Here is a 21,395-nt window from a genome sequence, read left to right as displayed (position 1 = left end):
CCGGGTGCTGTGACCTGGCTCTTTGCTTAAAGAAATTCCACAGTCCACACTGACAAGAAGAGGGTGATTATTTTTTCCTCTTGGAGACTCAGCCCAAATTAAGAAAACTAAGGAAACAGCATCTGACCAAGGACAATAATAAGAGGAAGGTTGTGCATAGGTTTGCTTCGTTTGTGTTTTAACAGTTTTATTTCTGACCAAAGCAAATTTACCGATGAGCAAATTTATTTCAGCAATCCAACGCTTCAATATTAAGACATTTCACTTTCCATAGTGCAAAAACAAATATGTAATGGAGACCAGATATTTTCTGTCAGTACTAAACACACCCTGCAATCTGAAGCTATTTCACTGAGGCTAGTCTCCAAATGCAAGTAAATGAGGCTCAGGAATAATGTCTGTGCTACCACAATTATAAAACACAAATCTCATGGGCGGGAGGGGAACACTAGGAAGCAGTGTGCTTCTGGGTCCTCAGAAGCAGCTGGAATTGTCAGCTGGGGCCGGTCACCCGAAGTCCATCGGTCTTCCAACGAGCACGCAGACACACCCCACTTTACAGAAAACAGACTGAAATAAACAGACCTTGAGCTAATACTTATGAATTTCCCTAACGTGCCCACTGGAATACACATAATCATCTTCCTTCATTACATTTTTCTCTAGACACGTGAAGCTCGGTAAACAAAGCGCTGGAGGCAGCTAGAGGGAAGAGGGCTCCGTCTGTAACAGTCCATCCTCAGAACACTTCGTGCGACGTTAGGTAGTTACGTGGTGCTTCATACGTCTTGCATAACAGCCAGTACTTTTAATCACACTTTCCAAAAGGCAGCAAAAATGATTAGAAACATAATTTTAGCCTCTTCTGCTTTCTGCTTTCTGTTTGAAGTGACTGTCATTAACCTCTGGACAGGTCCCATGTGGAGCGAAAGGGTTCCCGGAGGAGTAAGCTCGCCCAGTCTCCCCGGGGGCCTTTCAGGCCGGGGCTGCAGCGTGAGGGGCGGTGCTGTCCCAGTGGCCACAGGATGCCTCCCCAATGTCCCTGCCCTCTGCCCCCTGCTCCGCGCCTTTCCCAACAGCGTAAGAAGGAACTTCTCCGTGATAAACTGGTGCCACACTTGCAACGCGTGTGTTTAAAGAAAGGCAGAGAACCTTCACAACACCCAAATCGAGACTGGGCAATTGCCTCTTGAGGTTGGTGCCACTTCCCTTTTTATAAACAAAACCACCTCAGCAGTTACGGGGGAAAAAGCAAAACCAAGGCAAATAAACCAACAAGTCCGTTTATCTTTCTCACCTGAAACATTAAAAAAATATGTTTTTAAAGGGCCTCAGAAAATCAGATGTTTTTTACATATCTAAATACGCACGCCCTTTTTCTTCTACGCAATACATTTCTTGCTACTGCTTATAAAATTAACCAACCCCCCAGATTAGAAATTTTGGACTTTTAAAATGCTTTGTGTAATTAAATGCAAATGCTTTCATCTGAAATGACAGCAGTAAACACCATGCAGTAAAATTCAAGGCAGGTACACTATGTTAACATAAATATTTCTCTAAGAATCTTAACATTAGGGGAATTAAATGAATAACGCTTCTGTCATTTAAGAAAAGTTTTAGGAGGTAGAAGAACAGGCACTGCTTCACTCCTACATGTTTTGGTACTTTTTATGTGTTGATTCCAGGTTTGCGTGCCCAAGTTCATCCGAGTTGGGGACTCAAAGTGGGAGAAAACAGCAAGTATTTCTATTTGCTACTGGTATTTCACCTGTGGTGGTGAGAGAGACATTCATTCATGAGACATTTATTGAATGCATACTATACACCAGGCTTACTGACATTGAGATACAGAGATGAAGCCAGTCCTCCCCTCCTGGGACTCCCAGTCTAGAGGGGGAGATGGGCAAGAAATCCCCCAAGTACGGCACTGCCGGGTTCCCACAACCTGGTGCAGACAGCTGCAGTTCCCATAGCCGACCATAGGCACACAGAGGTGATTACTTTTTTTCTTAAATATCCATCAACTCTCAACATTTTATTTACTTACTTGTTCATTTATTTTAGTATGTGGATTAAGAGAATAATTAGCACATTCGAACCATGAATAATTCTCTGTTTTATACCTAGAGAAGGTATTTAGGTATAAGACAAAAGTGTGCGAATTTAAAGAAAAACAGCAGTGCAGATGTTAGGTAGATAGGACCAAAAAAAAAAAAAAATTGTGATGGTATTACTCAAATTACTGAAGTTTGGTAAATAATGCAGATCAAAGTGGTCGATCAAAAAGAACGCTGTTTTACGAAGGCTGAACTCCATGTGCATCCCCTGGCCTGAAATCGCTTGCTGTTTACCTTATGACCTAGCAATCCTACCCTTAGATATTTACCCTAGTGAAATAAAAAGCTCTGTTCCCAAAAAGATGTGCGCACAAATGTCACAGCACCGTTATTTATAATAGCTCCAAACTGGAAGCAACATACATGTTCATAAACTGGTGACTGGAAAAAAATATCCCTACTGTGGAATATTACTCAGCAATTACAAGGAATGGAATACTAATACACACAACAGCGTGGACGAATTTCTAAACAACTATGTTAAATGAAGGAAGTCATACACAAAGGACTACACATACTGCGTAATTCCACTTATAAGACATTCTAGAAAAGGCAAACCCCTGTTGTCAGAAAGCAGATCAGTGGCTGCCTGCAACAGGGACGGGGAAGAAATTGAGGACAAAGGGACCAGAGGAAACTTTTCAGAGTGAGAGAACTGGTCTATATCTTGACGTGTTGAGGTAGTTACACAATTACATATCACGACCAAAATTCATCCAACTGTGCATCTAAAATGTATGAATTTAATTATGTATAAATATCTCAATAAAAAACAAACAAAATAAAACTGTGAAGACCAAAAATAAATAAACGAAAAAGTTCTGTGGGTCACTGATGGCCCGCAGACTCGCAGTTTCCAAACTCTGGGTCTCAGCAGAGAGATTCCGTTTTAGCTGGCCCTGAGGAAACCCGAAAGATGACAAGAAGTCATCCATCATCCTCCCCAAGGCTGGGCTCAGGAAAAGCGGTGAAGTCACGTTCATCACCCTCTTCCACGTCTCTCTCCTCCTTCCCTAGGTGCAAAGTGCTCCCATGCTGCCCCCTGGCTGCTCTGCACCTCTGCCCACAGCACCCCGCTCACATCTCAGCCATCCCAGGCAGCTCCCAAACCAGCCTTCCTGCCAGCCCTCCTCCCAGCCGCCTCTATGCCAGGCTGTCCCTCAGTGCTCTCTGCAGGGTGGGGACAAATCTCCCCTTCTGAACACACCACCAAGTGGGTGCCATGACTGACACTCACTCAACGATCAGGCGCTGACAGCCGGCAAAGATGATGCCTGAAGCCTTAACCCAAGTTCAGTTATTCCCTTTCAGCCCATTAGGAAATCCTTCGGGGACATGGGGCTATTTCTGGAACCCACGTTATTGACCTCCATCATGGAGTGACCTGCCTGTGTTGTTTATACATACACTTTGTTGTCAATATTACTGTAAAACACCTGAAAAATAACATATGCCAGTGGTCTGTATGGCTAGTAGAAAATGGGACAAATAAATTTAACAAAGGAATGCCAACCATATGCTACTTACTGAGCTTTCCTGAACCTCTATAAATGTCATATTAACTTGATTAAATAAAAAAAGACTAACTGCAATATCAAATAGACTATAGCAGTGCAAGCTATCATGTTAAGTTAAAAAGAAAAAGGCAGCGCTTAAAATTGTATTAAAGCCACATAATGAAAAATGTCAACATATGAATAGACTAAAAAAGTGGGTTATAAGTGATTTTTTTTTCCTTTCTTTAAAAAAAAAATTTTTTTTTCTTTTCTGTGACAATCCTACTTAGACAATAAATACAAATCAGAGGTCACAGAGCCTGGAGTACCAGCCAGGACGTTGTCCTCACCTGTCACCCATCAGTTAACCTCTGTGTTGACCACTCACACTCCCTTCTTCTTTGAGATTTAAAAGACCAAGGTACTGGCAAGTATTGCATCAACCCTCCAGTCATGCTGATGAGGACAGGCACTCCTTCCAAGGCTGGCTGCTCAAAGCATCCCATTTGCAAACAGAAATACAAAAGTCAGAGAACTTGATTCACAAGGCAGGTGTGCTCCTCGAAAGAACCCTAGCGATGAGAGATGACTTTCATTCGAAAATTTTTAAAAAGTGGTATCTTGACAAGACATGTGGTGAATACATTTCCCCCCAAAGCAAAACTGGGTTAAAAATTTCAAGTCCTATTAAAGCAAAACTGTTGCTTTAAAAAAAAAAAAAAAAAGGCAGAAGTAGGCCCAGGCCATTTTCAGTCAATACTGTGACGTTTGTTCTAGCCCATCCGGGCTCTCTGAACCTGAGCCATTGCCTCCTAAACTCCTCCAGGATCAGCTCCCCTCCATCCCAATATCAAGGGATTATCAGTAAATAATCAGATTATGTCACATGCAGCAGAGGTGAGACAACCGGTCACAATGGTGTACACACAGCATCTGAAGAGACAGCGAAGCCTAATGATCAAGAGAACGAGCTTTAAAGGAGGCAGTCTGGGCAGTGGCCGGGGTGGTATTTTTGGTGGCACGTTGGCCCTAACGAACACCCCACCTAGACACATAGTCAGCCTGAAATGACTTTCAGAATCCTTAGAAAAACTCTGTGAAACCAGGGAGGTTCAAGAGGAAATAAGAACATGTGAAAAGAAACAAATCAACGGGCTACATGAAAACTGTGAAGGAACTTGGGTCTTTAATAAGGTTCTTTCTGTCCGGAGTGCATAGTAGGTGCTCAATGAAGAATAATAATAGTGAGAAAAAGTGGACCCTAGAGAGATTTTCAGGTCACTTGACTTTGCCAAGGTTTTATCTCCCGGATACAGATAGGAAGGAGGTGACAGCTGCACACAGCAGTTAAATGTGTGTGCTGTGAAGTGACCCCCATTCTACTGTTAAAATGGGGGCATCAGAAAATAAAAGGTGTGAATCACAGAGCTGACAATAAAGAGCTGATATGAATTATCTGCCATGCCTGCCTTGAAAGATGCTACCTCCCTGTCTGTGGTCAAGTCACTTCCTTAGCCTGGAATCCCTTCTAACTTTGCCTGGGCAAATCTTACTCCTCTTCTGAGGGTCATTACAAATGCCATGTCATTCAGGAAATTCATGCTGACTCCTCCATGATGGCAATGACCTGCAGACTCCAGGAGCTAGCTGTGCACTGGGGTTTCTGCTCACCATCCACCTTGAGTTAGCCTTTCTGCATCCCTTCTCTCTCTCTGATTAGGACGTGAGTTTTTCTGAAGAGAAGAGTCATCCTCCACTCCTATATGCCCAGCAAAGTTCATTGCACATACCTGTGGAGTGAATTACCATTTTTCTAATATTATAAATGCTCCCCAGGATGAAAGCATTAAGAGGGAAAATCAGTTCCTTTGATTAAGTTGTTCTTATTGTTGTTATCCTAGGAGTGATTATAGAAATGTACGAGGATGCCTGGCCTACCGCACACTGTCTTGTGGGAGGCTGTCATGACATGAAGCAAGGCACACCTGCCTGGCCTTCACGACACATCAGTTGACCCCATCAATGAATATGATGCCACAGCTGCCTTTCCCTGACAGTATTTGAAATGACCCCTTAAATCCTGCCTCACTATATTTCACCTACAGAAACTGGAGCACGGGATTTCATTTTCCCTAAGGCTTTGATGTCTTATATCAGTAAATCACCAAAAATTAAAGAGCAACAGTTAAAACAAGACCACCAGGCATACAGGCCCAAGGGTTGGGCCATAAAAATGGTTGGTGTGGTCCACTTGTTGAGCAATTTTAAGGATCACCCACAGTTTCCAGCTGAAAATGGTACCTGGTTGATGGCTCCTGAAAACACAAAACACGATATCCAGAAAAACCATGCCGGCCGCACAGTACACTGCAGAGTATCGGCTGTTCATCCTTGGGATCAAGTGCCTGATCTGAAGTTACACCACCCAGCGTCCCGTGGGAGTACTGTACGGTACATTGCTAGCCCAGGAAGAGATCAAAATTCAAAGTATGATTTTCATGGAATGAATATAGCTTTTGCACCACTAAGGTTGAAAATTGTTAAGTCAAACCATTGTAACTCGAGGACTGTCTGTATATCCAAATCATGTACTTTCCTTGAAAAAGTTACTTGAAAATATATCGCAGGTGACTACAAGATTAGAAAGTTAAACTTAAGAATGAAATCATACATAAAATCAGCATGTATTCTCTTCAAGGATGCCACACTAAGAAACTAAGATAATCTATGAATAAAGACACATAGCATCAATGCATAACAATAAGCTTGAAAAACCTGTTTAACATAAAGGAGATATTCCTATGAGAGAATATCATGCAACCACTATAAATAAGAATTACATGAGTGTGGGAGAGGGGGTGGGTTGGGTGGGGGAGAGAAATTGGGGGAAAAGGGGACAACTGTAATTGAAAAACCAAAATAAAAAAATTTAAAAAAAAAAAAAAAAAAAGAATTACAAAGAGTTTTTAATGGCCTGGGAAAATGCTTTCAATATTACCTTCATGCAAATACCAGAATATAAAATTATACATGTTGTATGATCTCAAATATATAAATAAAATCCATAGAAAAAGAGTGAAGTGAAATATGCTCAAACTTTAACCAGCTGCTCCCTTTCACTGTGAGTATGGATAACTTTTTCCCCTTTCTCTGGTAAAGTTTTTTTTTCCTACAAATAAAAGGTTTTCAAAAACTTTTATCAGATTTTCTAAATTAGGAAAAAAATACAATTATAGAGACTATGTGGAAACGTAGAAACAAACTTAAGATACAGTATTATTAGGTGAGAAAAAGCAATATAAGGCTATACATGCTTTGTGACTGAACGACTAGAAGGGAATACTTGTCTCAAGGGAATAGCTTGTTTCACAGTAGAGGGATTAAAAACAATTGTTTTCTTCGAAAAACTTCATTTAATATCACTATTTTATGCTTTGTGGGAAAAATGTGACTTAAAAAAGAATGTCCTCAAAAATCGTCGGCAGCCGTCCGTCTCAAGAGACGATGGTGTAGCTTCTTAAGAGTCTATCTGCACCGCCGAGAATGGCTGTGCAGTCCGACTCGGGAGTGACACGGTATCTGTCTCCTCCCGTGTTGAATCGACATCTTGCGATGACGCTGGAGTGTCCTCTCCAGTGAAGCTGAAGCTACAGAGCCTGGGCAGGGTGATATGGAGGGTCTGCTGTTGCCCATGCAGCAGACCCCCCCTCTCTTCGCAGCTGAAGGGTCCAAGGGAAAGACGGAGTCAATACAGCTTGGCTTCAGGTGCGCCGCAGGAGTTGCCGGTGTTGACTACAATGTCAAACCGCCTTAGGGACTCCGGCTCCGGATTTTCTGTCGGGGTTTACTCCCTTAGCCTTTCCCCTGAAGAGGTATGCCGCAAGGCAGCGGAGGTTTTTTGGAGTCAGAGTTTTCCTCAAAAATATATTAGTGATATCCACAATATAGTGACATTACAGAAAAAGAAACCGCTCTGATGCCCGCAACTACTATCCATAGTTTCCCAAAGACTACTCGGATTCACTTTCACGTGCCAACCAATTACTATTATTATAGCCGGGACCTTTTCTGTTTACACCCTAACCCCAGCACTCAGCCTAGTGTTCAGAACTTTGTAAGTGCGAGTGAAATAAATATTTGGCAAATGAACAAACGAGTAGTAGAAGAAGACAAGTGCATTCCATTTTATAGGTACACCCATCGGTAAAAAGATTCTTTGCATTCACTCAGTTTTTACAGCATCATCGAGGTTGAAAACTGAAAGGATAACTTTGCTTCAAGAATTCTCATCATCCTTCCTAGATTATGCGCTCCATGGAAGTCCAGTCAGAGCCAAAACCTGGTGCCATATTTCTATTTCTCTTTTCCATTTCAAAAGAAAAAGCTGTAGTTAATTCTAATTTTCCTGCGGGCAGAGCGAAGGGAAACTTTTTATGTTTGTGAAAGAATGGCACCCCCCGGCCACCTGAGGACAGTTCCTCCCAGGAACACCTGTTCGTTGCAATTGAAGCCTCTCCAAATGGAGTGCTGGGGATCAGGAGCTTGCTCTTCAAATGTCCCATCATTCTACAATATTTATTCCCCACCTGTCTGAGGGCCGTGATAGCTTGGGAATGCTCCAGCCAGGGAAAGCTGTTTCTTGGCCCTGACATGGCAGAGCTAACAGCAGCTAATGTTCACCCAGGCTCTGGCCTGCATCCAGTTGCCTGAGTTAATAAATGCCTCTTCCTTTCCACAGTCTACCGGGCTTAGCACAAGTTCTTAAGGAGAGGGAGGTAAATAATTTTTCATTTTCATACGAATGTGTTGCAAAACCAAGCTGTATCTTTCAAGCTCTGTCTCAAGCCCGAGTTTTTTGAGTTTTCCACTCGTAGTTATATTAAATAGTTGCCATATACTGAAAATGATGGTTAGTAAATTAATTTCTCCAACAAGAGAACTATTAACATGCAATAAAAACTATCTTAGACATATAATTTAACATGTAATTCAAGGAAGAAAAAAGATGCCTACATCAAACTCCAATTATGATAGTGAAATAATGCTTTATTTTAAAAATTCTAACCATGTGAAAACTGTACTTTTGAAAAGCTTACATAAAGCCTTATAAAATAAGAGACCTTTTATCTACTCTAGATCCATGAGCTTGAAAATACTTTATCTATGCAATTTCAAGGCACATAAAAACTCCAGTGAATAAATAAAATGTTCTTTTTTTCTTTATACAGAAGCTTTAAAAAATATCCATATAAATGGCTTGGCCTTGAACAAACAGATTAAAGACCTAAAAGGCTATGGTTTCAGATCATGTACACATAATAAAAAATGAATGCTTTTCTTTATTGGCTGGGCAAGTTTTGTACTAATAAATTCTATACATCCATTTGATGAGAAGGTTTAATGGAAATATATGAAAAAATTCAGTGTTTTAAAGTAATACACTTATTGAATAATTAATATGCTATAATAAAATAATTCATGTACACTGCCAATACCCTTTGCATCTATTTATGAATCATATGTATTGTAGGTATAGTCAACATTCAGTATAATTTCAGAGGCCATTAAATTTTATAAAAATGTAATTTTAGTTAAGAATATCAAAATTCTCACTATCTCCCTAAAATTGGGGTAAAACGTTTGTGAAAAGATTTTTCATAAGTGCTTACAGTTAGAGCTATTCAGGTGACTTCAAGCCTTTCTTATTTCTTTGAAGAAAATCTTAAACTCCATTGCAATTAAAATTCTCCATACGCTTTTGGGTCATATTTACTTTATAAGTAAGTGCAGTTACAAGTTGTTTGTTAACTTCCTATGTACACTCAACACAGTTGTGCACAAATAGATCTTTTTAACACCAACTCCCAGCACTCAAGTTCTGCTACTGGGAGTTATATATCCTGATGCTGCCATAAAAAAGGAAGCAACATACCCCACATATGGGTTAAGAATGAGACAGTAACTGTTAGGCCCCGATACCTGCCACCTCCTCTATAGTCACACCTGACCACCGGCCTCAGGGATTTCTTCTTGTTGTCATTGCCTATTGCATTTATCTCTCACCATATAGCACCAGCCACTGGGGATTGCTGTTTCTTAAAAAATATGAAGCTACCTGGGAGTAGAGTTCAGCGTCTGTTGACTCTGATGCCTAACACATTCTCTTTACACAATAACCACTGAACGTCTGCTGTTGAAGAAGATTGCCGCTGCTGTCACTGCTAAGGGAACATGATTTCTGTGGCTAAAATCAGCGCATTGGTCCAAGTTTGGCCCCATCTTGGTGGAATGAACTTGGACAAGACTCGACTTCTCTAGGTCTCAATGAACTATACCATAAGGATAATAATGGCAATACCAAGTCACAGAGTCCTCGTGAAGATTACGTCAAGTGAAATTTTGTATGTGAACATGTCTTATAAATCAGAAGGCCCCATAGTATAGTTTTTAATTGCTGTAATTATCTTTGAGGACTTATTTTGGATAAATGATCTGACTTCCCAAAGAAGGTACCCTTGCAAAGTTTCTTATTAAACTTTGTGGAAAATTCAAAATAAGTGTTTCTGGTAGGCTGACACATTTCAAATAACCTAGGCTAGGCTGAGTGGTATTTAGCTATAGGACATGGTACATAGTTTTGTAACAACTGCTCATTTCTCAGCTTTTTTGGAGTTGGTTGTGGATTCTTAAAAATATTATAGAAGAGTCCCAGAAAGATGCATGTACACGCACACCAAACATTTTCAGGGAACTCCAGAGGTTCCGACACGCTGTGAGGCCCGCCCCAGGAAGGGGCCTCTGCCCTGGGTCGGGAGGCAGAGGGCGTGGGCAGTTCTATGAACACACTTGGAACCTGACTCAGACACTTTCAACCACCTTGGAAATGCAAACACTAATAGTTTTTTTTTCCTTCACCACAAAATCATTAAGGCATCAGAAGAAGGAAAAGTGGAGTGGTTTTAGCCAGGCGTACTACAATGGTACAGGAAACCTGGGTGCTATTTCTTTCAGAAGTCCAAGCCTTCTCGACCTTTTAGTTAATTTATTTTTTGTAAAATATACCGTTCTGGCATTTTCTTCACTGATATACTTAGTTTCAAAGTTCTTCTTGGAATATTGCAAAAGGAGTCTTACCTTTGATAATAGGATATTCAAGTTAAAAAGTGATTATGCCTCCTGCCATTTCCACTTCTATATTGTCAAAAAATGTTAAGAGACAATTTAAAATAAAAAATGAAAACAACCTCAAGTAATACTACTAGCAAGGTAGCACACTTTAGAATTAAACAAATACTTAAACCACACTTTTGGGTGCTGGATATACTTATACTCTTTTACAAAATAATGGGGTATTTTTCCTCAGAAAAGCAACATATTCTTTCTTAACACCTAGATGGCAAATTCTCGAGATGTTCACAGTTGTTTCTTATTATGGCTTCCCTGGAAAACATTTCTGGGAAAGCACAATTCCCAGCCACCTACTTTGTTTACAGCAGACAGAACTGCTTGTGTGGTATAAATAGGAGTCTGTCTTTAAACGCTGCTGAAAAATAAAAGGCAACCATGAGAAGGAGCCATTTCCTGCCCCCAAGGTGGCTTTAAAAAAAAAAAAAAAATCTTAGCTACTTTCGGAACAGCACCAAAGCATAAATAATAATTACCAATGGCCTCGCAATAAAAGACTAATTAAAAAAAAAAAAGAAGAAGAAGAAGAAGAAGAAGAAGAAAAACCCCTACCAGCTACATATTCCAGAGATGCCCTCAGAATTGTCAGCATTGGAAAGTTTTCTTATCCTGCAAGATTAGGAGCCCCGTTTGTGTCCTCCTGCATGTGTGATGGGTGTCTATAACTCGTTCTTGTCTGTGCAGATAAACCTGGCCTTGTCTCCCTAACTGCACATTCCGAAGAAGAGTCACAGTTGTTGGACTTTTGATCTGGGGGGCAGCTCGCTCGACCACCTGCACTGGGCCTGAGCCGTTACTGAGCTCGCTTTGTCCCATCTTATAACACAGCGAGCCTTTTAAAATTGCTGTGTGAATACACTACTTTACAATGTGAGCGTTCAAACAAAAAAATATGGTGGTGGTGGCGGTGGTGGCAGCAGCAGCAGGAGGAGGGGCTTGCGGAGGGGGAGGCCCTGACGCTCGCTTCATGAAGTTCAGATATTGTTCGCTGCATTTAATGAAACAGATGGTCAGAGGCCTCCCCTAACTCACAATGGAGCGGACAGTGGTGGAATGGCGCGGGGGCCTGGGATTGTAAGGCGCTGTTTGGTGGTGGTGGCATGTGTTCATAAATAGCCATTTACAAGGGGGGCTGGGGCTCCTTTACTTGCTCATAAGGAAGGCCTAGGTCTCCTTGCTTCTTGTTAACAGCTCAAGGCTGCATTCAAAGATGGCATTGATGGTGAAGGTAAAGGGCACCCTTCCTATTCTACATCGCATTAGAGAATGGCCTGTATCCTGCTGGAGGAAAGAAAAAAATCATGAAAGAAAGGTAATTCAAGAATTAGGTCAAATTGTGGCTCACAACTGAGAAAAATATGAGATGCTTTTCTGCTGTGATTAATTAATGGACAAAAATATTCTGTTACTGTGTACTCACTTTATCTTTGAGTGAACAGGTTTATACTGTAGCTGAAGTGCAATAGAGAAACACCTGCAGGGTTTCAATAAATGACACCCATGTGAACCTAGACAGCAACTGTGAAACTATTCTTAAACATCCTTCCAAAGACTGCTCACCCACCCGTCCCGCGCCAGGTCCTATGGCCCTGTGCTAAGTGCCACGGGCCTCCTGACCACCAGCAGCTCGCCATTCCGACCTGGTCATACAGAAACTCCTCATGCCTTTAGGGCAGGGACGTGCCAGGAGAACTGCCACCACCTCCCAGAAACCATTCTGTCAACAGGCCCATCTCAGTGGCAAGGAAAGCTATGGTTGATCACAACTAAAGGCTATTGTCATTTTATTGTCACTGTGGAGCCTCCGATTACGTTTCCTGCTTAGCATTCGGGTCGGACATTTCCACCTGTCTGGATATCTGCTCGGCAGTTTGAGGAAGGTCCATGCTTTTGGGAAATTAGAATGATTCCCGGGCTTCATTTCTCTCACTCAGAGAGCACCCCCTATGTATTGCAGCTGGTTGCACAATATTGTGGGGGAACTGTGTAAAATCCTTCTGGGGAGGAGGGAGGGGATAAAAAGGACCTAGGAGAAAATTCAAACATGGCTGCCAAGGAACACAATATACACAATGCAAAGCAGAAAGCGTCAGTGCCTCGTGAGACGTGCCAACAACTGGGAAGAAGGATCAGAGCAAAGGCAGAGCATTTCTGGCTGGGAGACTGCTCAAGGATTGATGGAGAGAGAGGCATGTCACCTGAGACCCAGAGTACAGTAGAAGTTCATCTGGAACATCTGGAAGATAACATTGGTTGCTTTTCTCCACCTAGGATCTATTCCCCCGTTTAGTAAAAGCCCTGGATTGTTCTGCGGGATCTATTATTTGTCCATTCTCAGTCCATGTGTCTATCCCTGGCACGAAGTCTCGGGTCTAAAACATCAGATCACAGATAAATGGGACTTTTACCTTGCCACAGCTACCCAGAATCAATAGGGCTCCATGTTATGACTTATGTCCCTACTGAGCCACACCAGCCAGGGCAAGAATTAAATAACTTTAAATGCTGCACTCAGATGTCTGAGACAAAACCAAAATTTTATGTTTAAGGTTACAAGAATGTTATTAAAGAGAAACACAGATAAAGAAATTCAAAACCCTTCTTGAGTTTGGTAAAAACATTAGCCATGTCAGTCTTGAAGAGGCTGGGCCATTGGACAAATGCAATGAGGCAAGTGTACAGTAATAAATTTACCCACACAAAAAGGACTAAGATTAAAAATTTTTTTTTCCTTTTGTAGTATATTTTTTTTCTAAACTCAGATCCTAAATCTGTTAAGTCTAAAAAAATCTGCAGCAAATTCAATCAATTTATTCTGAAAGAATAAGCACGTGATTAAAAGGTAAAGAATTTCTTAGAGGTTAAGGTTTGCTATACTAATTTCAGGTCAGGGCCTATGCTCATCACTAGAAAAACAGGCCAAGAAAGAGCAATGAGATAAAAAGAGAAACATGAAAATGTGAATGGAAGGTACTTTGAGAAAATATACTTTTTTCAGTGCATAAAACTCGAGAGTCACAATTTCTCAAGGACATTTTTCTCAGAAGTTTTGAAAACTCCATTGTTGAATTTTCAGAAATTGTAATAAGAACAATTAAAATATAACAAAATGTTTCCTGGGCAAAATGAAGTGGGAAAGGAATGAATTTTTAAGGGAGATAAAAAAAAACAAACAAAAAAAAACCCCATTCAGTCATGGCTCATCTCTTTAAGAATAAGCCTGTTCATTTAAAAAATTTATATTTCTGTTGCTTATAGATCTGGCATCGGTATTTCTGGTATTCTTACCCTTAGGAATTATTCTGACAGTATATTTAACTTTTCCAGATGTTTTACCTGTCACCTTACCAAAGCAACAAAACCATGTTTAAAATGTAAAATGTGATAGCAATGATAGGTAGCAATTATTCCCTAAATTGAGTTAGAAGTAGCACTGACAAAAATTCTATGTATGAAACAGTAATGTATGAATAGTGCTAGCTAGGTCAACTGCATTTAATACCATCTGATTTGCTTATATTTTAGATTAGTTACGAAGACCTCTCACTAGCTACGTGCTTACTTAAGTTACTCTCACTAGCTACGTGCTTACTTAAGTTACTATATGATGTTGGGAGGGTAAACAGAACTCACTTTTTGAAGGTTCTGATTTTTAAAAAAAACTGTGGGATAGGGGCAAACATGGGTAGTGTGGGGGAGAGAGAAAAGTATTTGATATTAAGATAATCATACAAAAAAGATATTAAAAAAAGTATCACATATGCCATTTATTTTTGTCTTTTGCTAGCATATATACATGCAGTCAATGATCCAACATAAATTTATTAAAATATCCTCCACCCAGGCTGGTGTGGTTCAGTGGATTGGGTGCCAGCCTGCAAACTGAAGGGTCGCCAGTTCGATTCCCTGTCGGGACACATGCCTCGGTTGTGGGCCGGGTCCCCAGTTGGGGGCATGCAGGAGACAGCGATGTTTCTCTCCCTTTTTCCCTCCCTTCCCTGTCTCTCTAAAAATAAAATAAATAAATATGTATATAAATAAAATATCTTCCAAATTTATGCCAGTGAAAACTCCAAATTATAACTTTGTTACATTCCGAAGGAATTCCTCAGATACCTCTCGAAACAAATATACTATTACTGATCAATTATTCATCCTGCAGAGGTAAAAAGAAAGAGTCATGATGTCCTTTGTTTTCTAACTGAAAATCCTGAAAACCTCTATTTTCGTTTTCACTGATTGCCAGCACTGGTTGATCTAATAAGACTTCCCAGTCAAACGCAGAGGAAAAAAAACACACAAACAGGCACATAGTTGTAAATACATGAAAAGTAACATTTCAGCCTCACGGTGCTACTTGTGACACTTTAGGACAACCCGTTAAATAATAAAATTTAGTGAAAGTCAATAAAAAACCCATTTCTTTGGCCCCAATCACCACACGGATGGTCATTTGTTTCATGAGCCTTTTCATTATTATCTGAAATACTGCTTCATTCCAACTCCGTCTAGAGACAGGAAATGAACAGTTTGTGTCTAGGTAGCTCTCTATCTGATGTCAAGACAGAAGAAAAATCTAGGAAGTCAGCTATATCTGTATTCTGTTGTCAAGTTTCACTATTATAATTTTGAATGGACCAATTTTCTTTGTTTTCTCTGTCAGAAGTATCGTGGAGTCACGTGAAGAATAATTTATTTCTTGATGTGGGTTGAATCAGTTGCTCTCTCTCTAAACTAGGTGCGTCTCAATATTTTCTGCATGCTTGAGTTCTTTTCAAAACTTGTTTCTGTTATGATTCCTTATCATCTTCTATGTCTCTATTTTTCCCAGACATATTGGTTTTACAGCTATTGAAATCATACTGTCTATTGGTTATTTGTTTTTCTGGCACCTCCTTTTTTTAATCCTCACCCAAGGATATGTTTATTGATTTTAGAGATCGAGGAAGGTTGGGGGAGAGATGGAGAGAGGGGAAGAGCAGGGAGAGGGAGAGAGAGAGAGAGAGAGATATTGATCAGCTGCCTCCCATATGCGCCTTGACCGGGGATGGAACCTGCAGACTTTTAGTGTACGGGACAGTGCTCCAACCAACTGAGTCACCTGGCCAGGGCTCCTGGCGCCCTTTTTAATGGCCAGTAGGGATTCATGGAATTGCAGAATCTTCAACAGCTTCCTTGAGAGTTAGATAATCTTTCTGAATTCCCACAGCACTTCAGAGGCACATACTCTTTACTAGACTGAAGCACTCTGAAGGCAAAATTCATCTGAGGATCCTCCAGCCCTAGAAAGCAAATAAGCGGGAAAAGGAAGGAAGGAAAAACAGATTTGCTTTTAAACCTCATTTGAAGTTAAAAGATTAAGAAGCATAAATAGTAGTGGCTGTTGCTTACTCATTGTATTTCCTGTCTGCCTTGGGTTGGTTTTATAGATAACCCAGTTGTTATACGTGTAGACTTTAGCACTGACGGAACATTGGTTTTACCTGTCTTTACAATAGACTAATAAATATAAGTACAATAACCCAAGTAAGGGGCCCTGGCATGCCGATTTCTGTTCATTTTGTACATTTAAAAACAATCTAAGTTTAAACAACTAAAATAACCAGCAATCATTCTTTTAAAGAAAATGATTCCTTGGTTTGGGACTATTCTCAGTCATACAGGATTTATCATATGGAAATAAGCGAGCTTACAGTGTCTGCAGGTAAGCAGTTATACTGCACAAAGTGGACAGTCATTTCTTTTACACGTGATGAGCACACTGTCCCATGTTATAACTCTTCCTGAATCAGAAGCACCTGTCGATATACGACATAGCCAAGTGGTTTTGGTAAGCGAATGTGACTTCTAAAATAAAACCTCAGCAGAGCGGGAAGTGAATGCCATGTGAACTTGGGAGGATAGAACAGAGGAAGCAACATCAGAGCATTTAAATGAAAGACTTTGGCACTTAACCCAGGTTCCATTTCCTAGAGGCTGTTTTCCCAGGCTGTTATAAGAAATAATGAAGTAGGTAAAATATTTTTGCCTTTTCCAAATCCCCCCGCCCCCCAAAAAAGTATGTCATGTGGAATGGTACTTAGAAACTAAAACAAACCCACCATCTGAATGTGGTTCCCAAGGCTCAGTTAGGTTACAGTATTGATTAAGTGTACTTGGGTATCTTGGCTTACACCAAGATTCTAGTTGTACTGAGTCAAAAAACAGTCACCCATATGTACGGGTGGAGTTAACAGTCCCCTTGGCTCAGACATAGCAAGGTGATGTCCATCTGGGGATTTTTTATTTCTGTTCATACTCAAGACAGATCCCACAAGAAGATGAGTAGTGATTGACTGAGTTTGCCTACAAAGAGAACCCCGAGAAGATTTCAGCGGAGTAATTTTCTTCTGTGGGCTTCTGAATCGACCACGTTAGTATGATTTCCCTACAGAAAGCCCCGTCAAAGGTGGCCGAAGTTGTTTGTGCTTCACCCTCTCTAAATGACTTGCAAATTTATTCAAACACAATATGAGGAGATGCTTTATTTGTTGAAATAACTGTCTGCAGTGCCCTGCACAAGAGGGTGAGGTACATCAAGCAGAAACACGGATAGAAATACACTGGTTTAGAAACTCATAAATCCTTATTTGAATCTGCCAACCTGAAAGCCATGCAGAGCCTGAATAAACTATTTTTCCTAAATGCTACATCTGATTAAGCCATACCATTAAATGACAGCTGAACTTTAACATTAATATGATATTATTTAAATAACCGCATGATTTTTTCTACACTAAAAATGATGAATGATTTTTGGACAGCTCAATTGACATAAAGCAGGAGGACACTTTAATGAGATTTGACAAAATGGAGACATATGCAGAATATTCGTTACAGCTCACATCGCAGGCCCTCCCAGGGAAGCCAGAGAGAGTGCTTTCCTTTTTTCCTTTTTTATTGTCTATAGGCACTGAAGCATTCCTTTCAATAGCCACTTCTCTGTGGATTTTGAGTTTTTCTAGGTCATTTACATATTATTCTTCATCAGAGAATTTGCTGGCTTATGGCTCTGAATGGGGACGGTGCATGCAGGGAAAGGAGGGGCCTGTGAAGTTAGGTCAACGCTGAAAGTGTCCCAGAGCTTGAGATTTGCTGCTGCTCAGCCTGACAGAGAAATCAGCCACTAGACCTTTGAGTGGTTCTTATGCAATCAATTTGTAACACAGCGAACATACTTTTAGCAAGTTATTATATGTGGATACATGATCAGAGAAGGCTTGACTTATTTTCAAATAGTTGTCTCTATAGTATCAATGAGAGAAAAGGTTTTCTTCTTTATAATTCCAATGAAGTTATTCTACAGGCGATTCTCAACATCTCCCATTCCCATTTCTAGCCACAATTCCAAAGTGAAGGTTATCCTCAAAAATACTCTTATTTGGTAGATTCTGAATGTAAAATAATTATGTGCTGAATATATCTAAATTAAAAAATGGCTCCAATTTTCAGACCAATGAAAACATATCCCACTCTGAAAAATACAGGGTATAGAATATTATCTGAACTCATTTATTTATTTTCAATCTCTCCTAAATATTCTCCATCAACCAAAGGTTAACATAAAACATTAACATTTGTTTGCTCGCACATGTGAATTCAGATTATTCAGACATTTAAAATTTAAAAACCATCTTTAAGTATACATAAGATCGAGAAGTTTCCCCAAACAGCACCTCTTAAGAAAGAAATGAAAACAAAGGAACACAGTGCAAAGCTAATACCAGGGCGGCTCCTGGTACCGCAGGCCTGCATTCCCTCTCTAAGAAAGAGACTCCCAAAATAGAAAATAAAATCACATGGCTCCTGCCATGGGGCCTTCCTCAGGCTATGAAAAAATACTTCATGTCTAACCCTAATTTTTTCCATAGCTTGAGGTATCCCCCCTAGCTCAAACCTCCTCTCTAATCTAAGGTACTCAGGGTGTTACCCTGTCCAAACAAGTGTTAATATCAGTGCTCTGTCATTTCAAAAGGGTCTTGACACAGGGTCCTAAGAGCACAAGCAGGCATGCTTTAAAAATGTCCAGTTGCAATGAGATGAAAAACACAGTTTAAAAAAAGGGAGAGAGAGAAAGATGGGTCCCTACCTTGTTCTTACCTTCGCAACATCCCCGTCAGAACCCTGGAGCTTTTCCCCAAGTTAGCATCTGTTTCCCGCAGCTAGGAGAAGAAAAGCAGCATTTACACACAACAAAACCAAACTTCAGGCAATTGCATTATTTTTAAAGTGCACTGGCAAACAATTTTCTTTCATGATAAAAAAAATGCACTTAAGTACATTCTTGACACCTATACAATCTCTGGAAACTCTTAGATTTAGAAAATTATAGCTAATCCAAGGAGCTTTAAACTGGATACTTGAACTGGATATAAAAGCAAATTCTCAATGGCTGACAAAGTTTGAAGTATATTTATTTTTCCAATTTGTAAATGTGCAAAGTTCTAGTAATATAGATGGAAACAAAATGAACTGAGGGAGGATAAAATTAATGTTTTTAGATTTCACTCTAAAAGACCTGACATACTCCAAAATCTCCCCCAACGTCTTTGTTTTCAGCTTTAACACGAAATAAAATATCAACGTGGGGGCATGTCAGGATGGGGACATAGAGTCAGCTTATTTTTTTTCTGTCCCATACTCTTTTTCCTTGTCCCCAGACCTTACATTCCTCTATCACCCTAGCCCTTTTTATATACACAGTACTTAGATCTATGTCATTGTAACTCTCTATGCATGTGTCAAAGACCCTTGACTTTATGTCTCATCACTTACTGATTTTGTGAAAAGACTGTATCACTTCTACTTACTCTTTCACGTGCTCTCTTGATCTTTTCTCTGTCATGGCTGAGATTTTCCAACATCTCCTGGCCAATTTGCTCTATGAAAGAGAAAATTTGAGTAAGGAAAGATGACTTTGGATGTTAAGTGAGAATAACTTTCAGCAGAAGTGCCAAAATGACAATGGGTACAGAATTAATAAGAGTGCATTATACATCAGACACACATTTCAATACATGTACAGTCACACCTTGGTACTCACTGGCTTCAGAGCTCATCAAACTCTGTACTCATTGCATTTTGACAAGAAAAAAAACTGTTTCAGTACTCGGTGCCTGCTCAGGACTGGTTAGCTTCGGGACTCGTCAGTTTTGGGACTCATCAGTTTTGGGACTAGTCAGTTTGAGCCCTCGTCATGAGTTTGGGAACAAATTAATGGTGAGTACCAAGGTATCACTGTATTTGAAAAATATTTTTAAAGTATTTTATGAATTTACCTGTTTATTTTAGATATGATGAGATGTGATTTAAAAGTCAACCTACAGAACATGACCAGCATGGCAGTGATGATTTAAAGGTGACATGACTTGCCCAAGGCCACCTCAGCATATTATTTGCCAACATGGAGAGCCCACGTCCAATGGTCTATTATCATCATGACATTTAGCCTTTAGTTTTTACAGGTTATAAGTCATGTTACTGATTCTACTCTACCTTTCTTATTTCATTACTGCACTGTTTTGCATATGTAAGTGAAACTCCATTTAGAACAATGTTGATTTTAATGTATTTGCCCCACATAAATAGTCCTCATACTCTCAATTACAGCAGCTCATTGGTAGTGGAACTATCTCTAGGCTTCTGCTCCCTTAAAGTTTAGTGTGTTCTCAGCTACTCTGCACATCTGAGTCAGGGTGAGGTGCACTCTTTAATAAGTAGTTGAGGAGAGCTTAAGCTGGAGACAGCTTCCAAACATTTACACTGGTATGGGCAGGTAGGAACATTCATTAAAAAGCCACACTGGAGGCAAACAACCACAGGAGCCTGTCAAGATGAGGAGACAGAGAAGTATGGCCCAAAGGGGGAATGGATCAAGGTTCCAGTGGGAGAACTAAGCGACAAGGAGATAGCCAACCTAACAGAGGAGGAGATAGACAACCTAAAAGACGCAGAATTCAAAACACTGGTGATAAAGATGCTCATAGGCTTGACAGATATGCTTGAGTAAGGCAAACGCATAAGAGAAGAAGTGAAGGCTATGCTAAGTGAAACGAAGGAAAATCGACACAAAACCAATGGTGAAGGGAAGGAAACTAGGGTTCAAATCAGTAATTTGGAACTTAAGGAAGAAAAAAATAGTCAACCAGTGCACAATGAGGAAGCAAGAATTGAAAAAAATGAGGAGAGGCTTAGGAACCTGTGGGACAACTTTAAACATGACAACATGCGAACCATAGGGATGCCAGCAGGAGAAGAGGAAAAGCAAGAAACTGAAAGCTTATGTGAGAAAATAATGAAGGAAAACTCCCCAAAATTTGGCAAAGGAAATAGACATACAAGTCCAGGAAGCACAGAGAGTCCCAAACAAGCTAGACCCAAAAAGGACTACACGAAGACACATCATAATTAAAATGCCAAAGGTTCAAGATAAAGAATCTTAAAAGCAGCAAGAGAAAAGCAGAGAGTTACCTACAAAGGGGTGCCTATAAGACTATCAGCTGATTTCTCAAAAGAAACTTTGCAAGCAAGAGGGGACTGGCAAGAAGTATTCAAG

General features: G+C 40.2%; 1 protein-coding gene across 7 annotated transcripts in view; it reads right to left on the bottom strand.

Moving 5' to 3' along the window:
- The window catches only part of VTI1A (vesicle transport through interaction with t-SNAREs 1A), a 337,855-nt gene that overhangs the window by 106,454 nt on the left and 210,006 nt on the right, over positions 1-21,395 (bottom strand). For 4 of the 7 annotated variants that reach the window (XM_090278593.1, XM_090278597.1, XM_090278599.1 and 1 more), the window contains 2 exons: positions 19,651-19,721; positions 18,941-19,002 (listed from right to left, as the gene is read on the bottom strand). In XM_090278593.1, the coding sequence (XP_090134719.1) occupies positions 18,941-19,002; positions 19,651-19,721 (133 nt within the window). Of the gene's footprint in view, positions 1-17,674; positions 17,948-18,929; positions 19,003-19,650; positions 19,722-21,395 lie in introns of those variants that run through there. The other 3 variants (XM_090278598.1, XM_090278600.1, XM_090278596.1) reach the window with 2 other exon arrangements.

The sequence above is a fragment of the Furipterus horrens genome, unplaced genomic scaffold (genome assembly GCF_987537825.1).
Source record: "Furipterus horrens unplaced genomic scaffold, mFurHor1.1.pri manual_scaffold_5, whole genome shotgun sequence".
Taxonomy (NCBI): domain Eukaryota; kingdom Metazoa; phylum Chordata; class Mammalia; order Chiroptera; family Furipteridae; genus Furipterus; species Furipterus horrens.
Note: the sequence above shows the minus strand (reverse complement) of the source record. Positions and strands in the feature narration are given on the sequence as shown.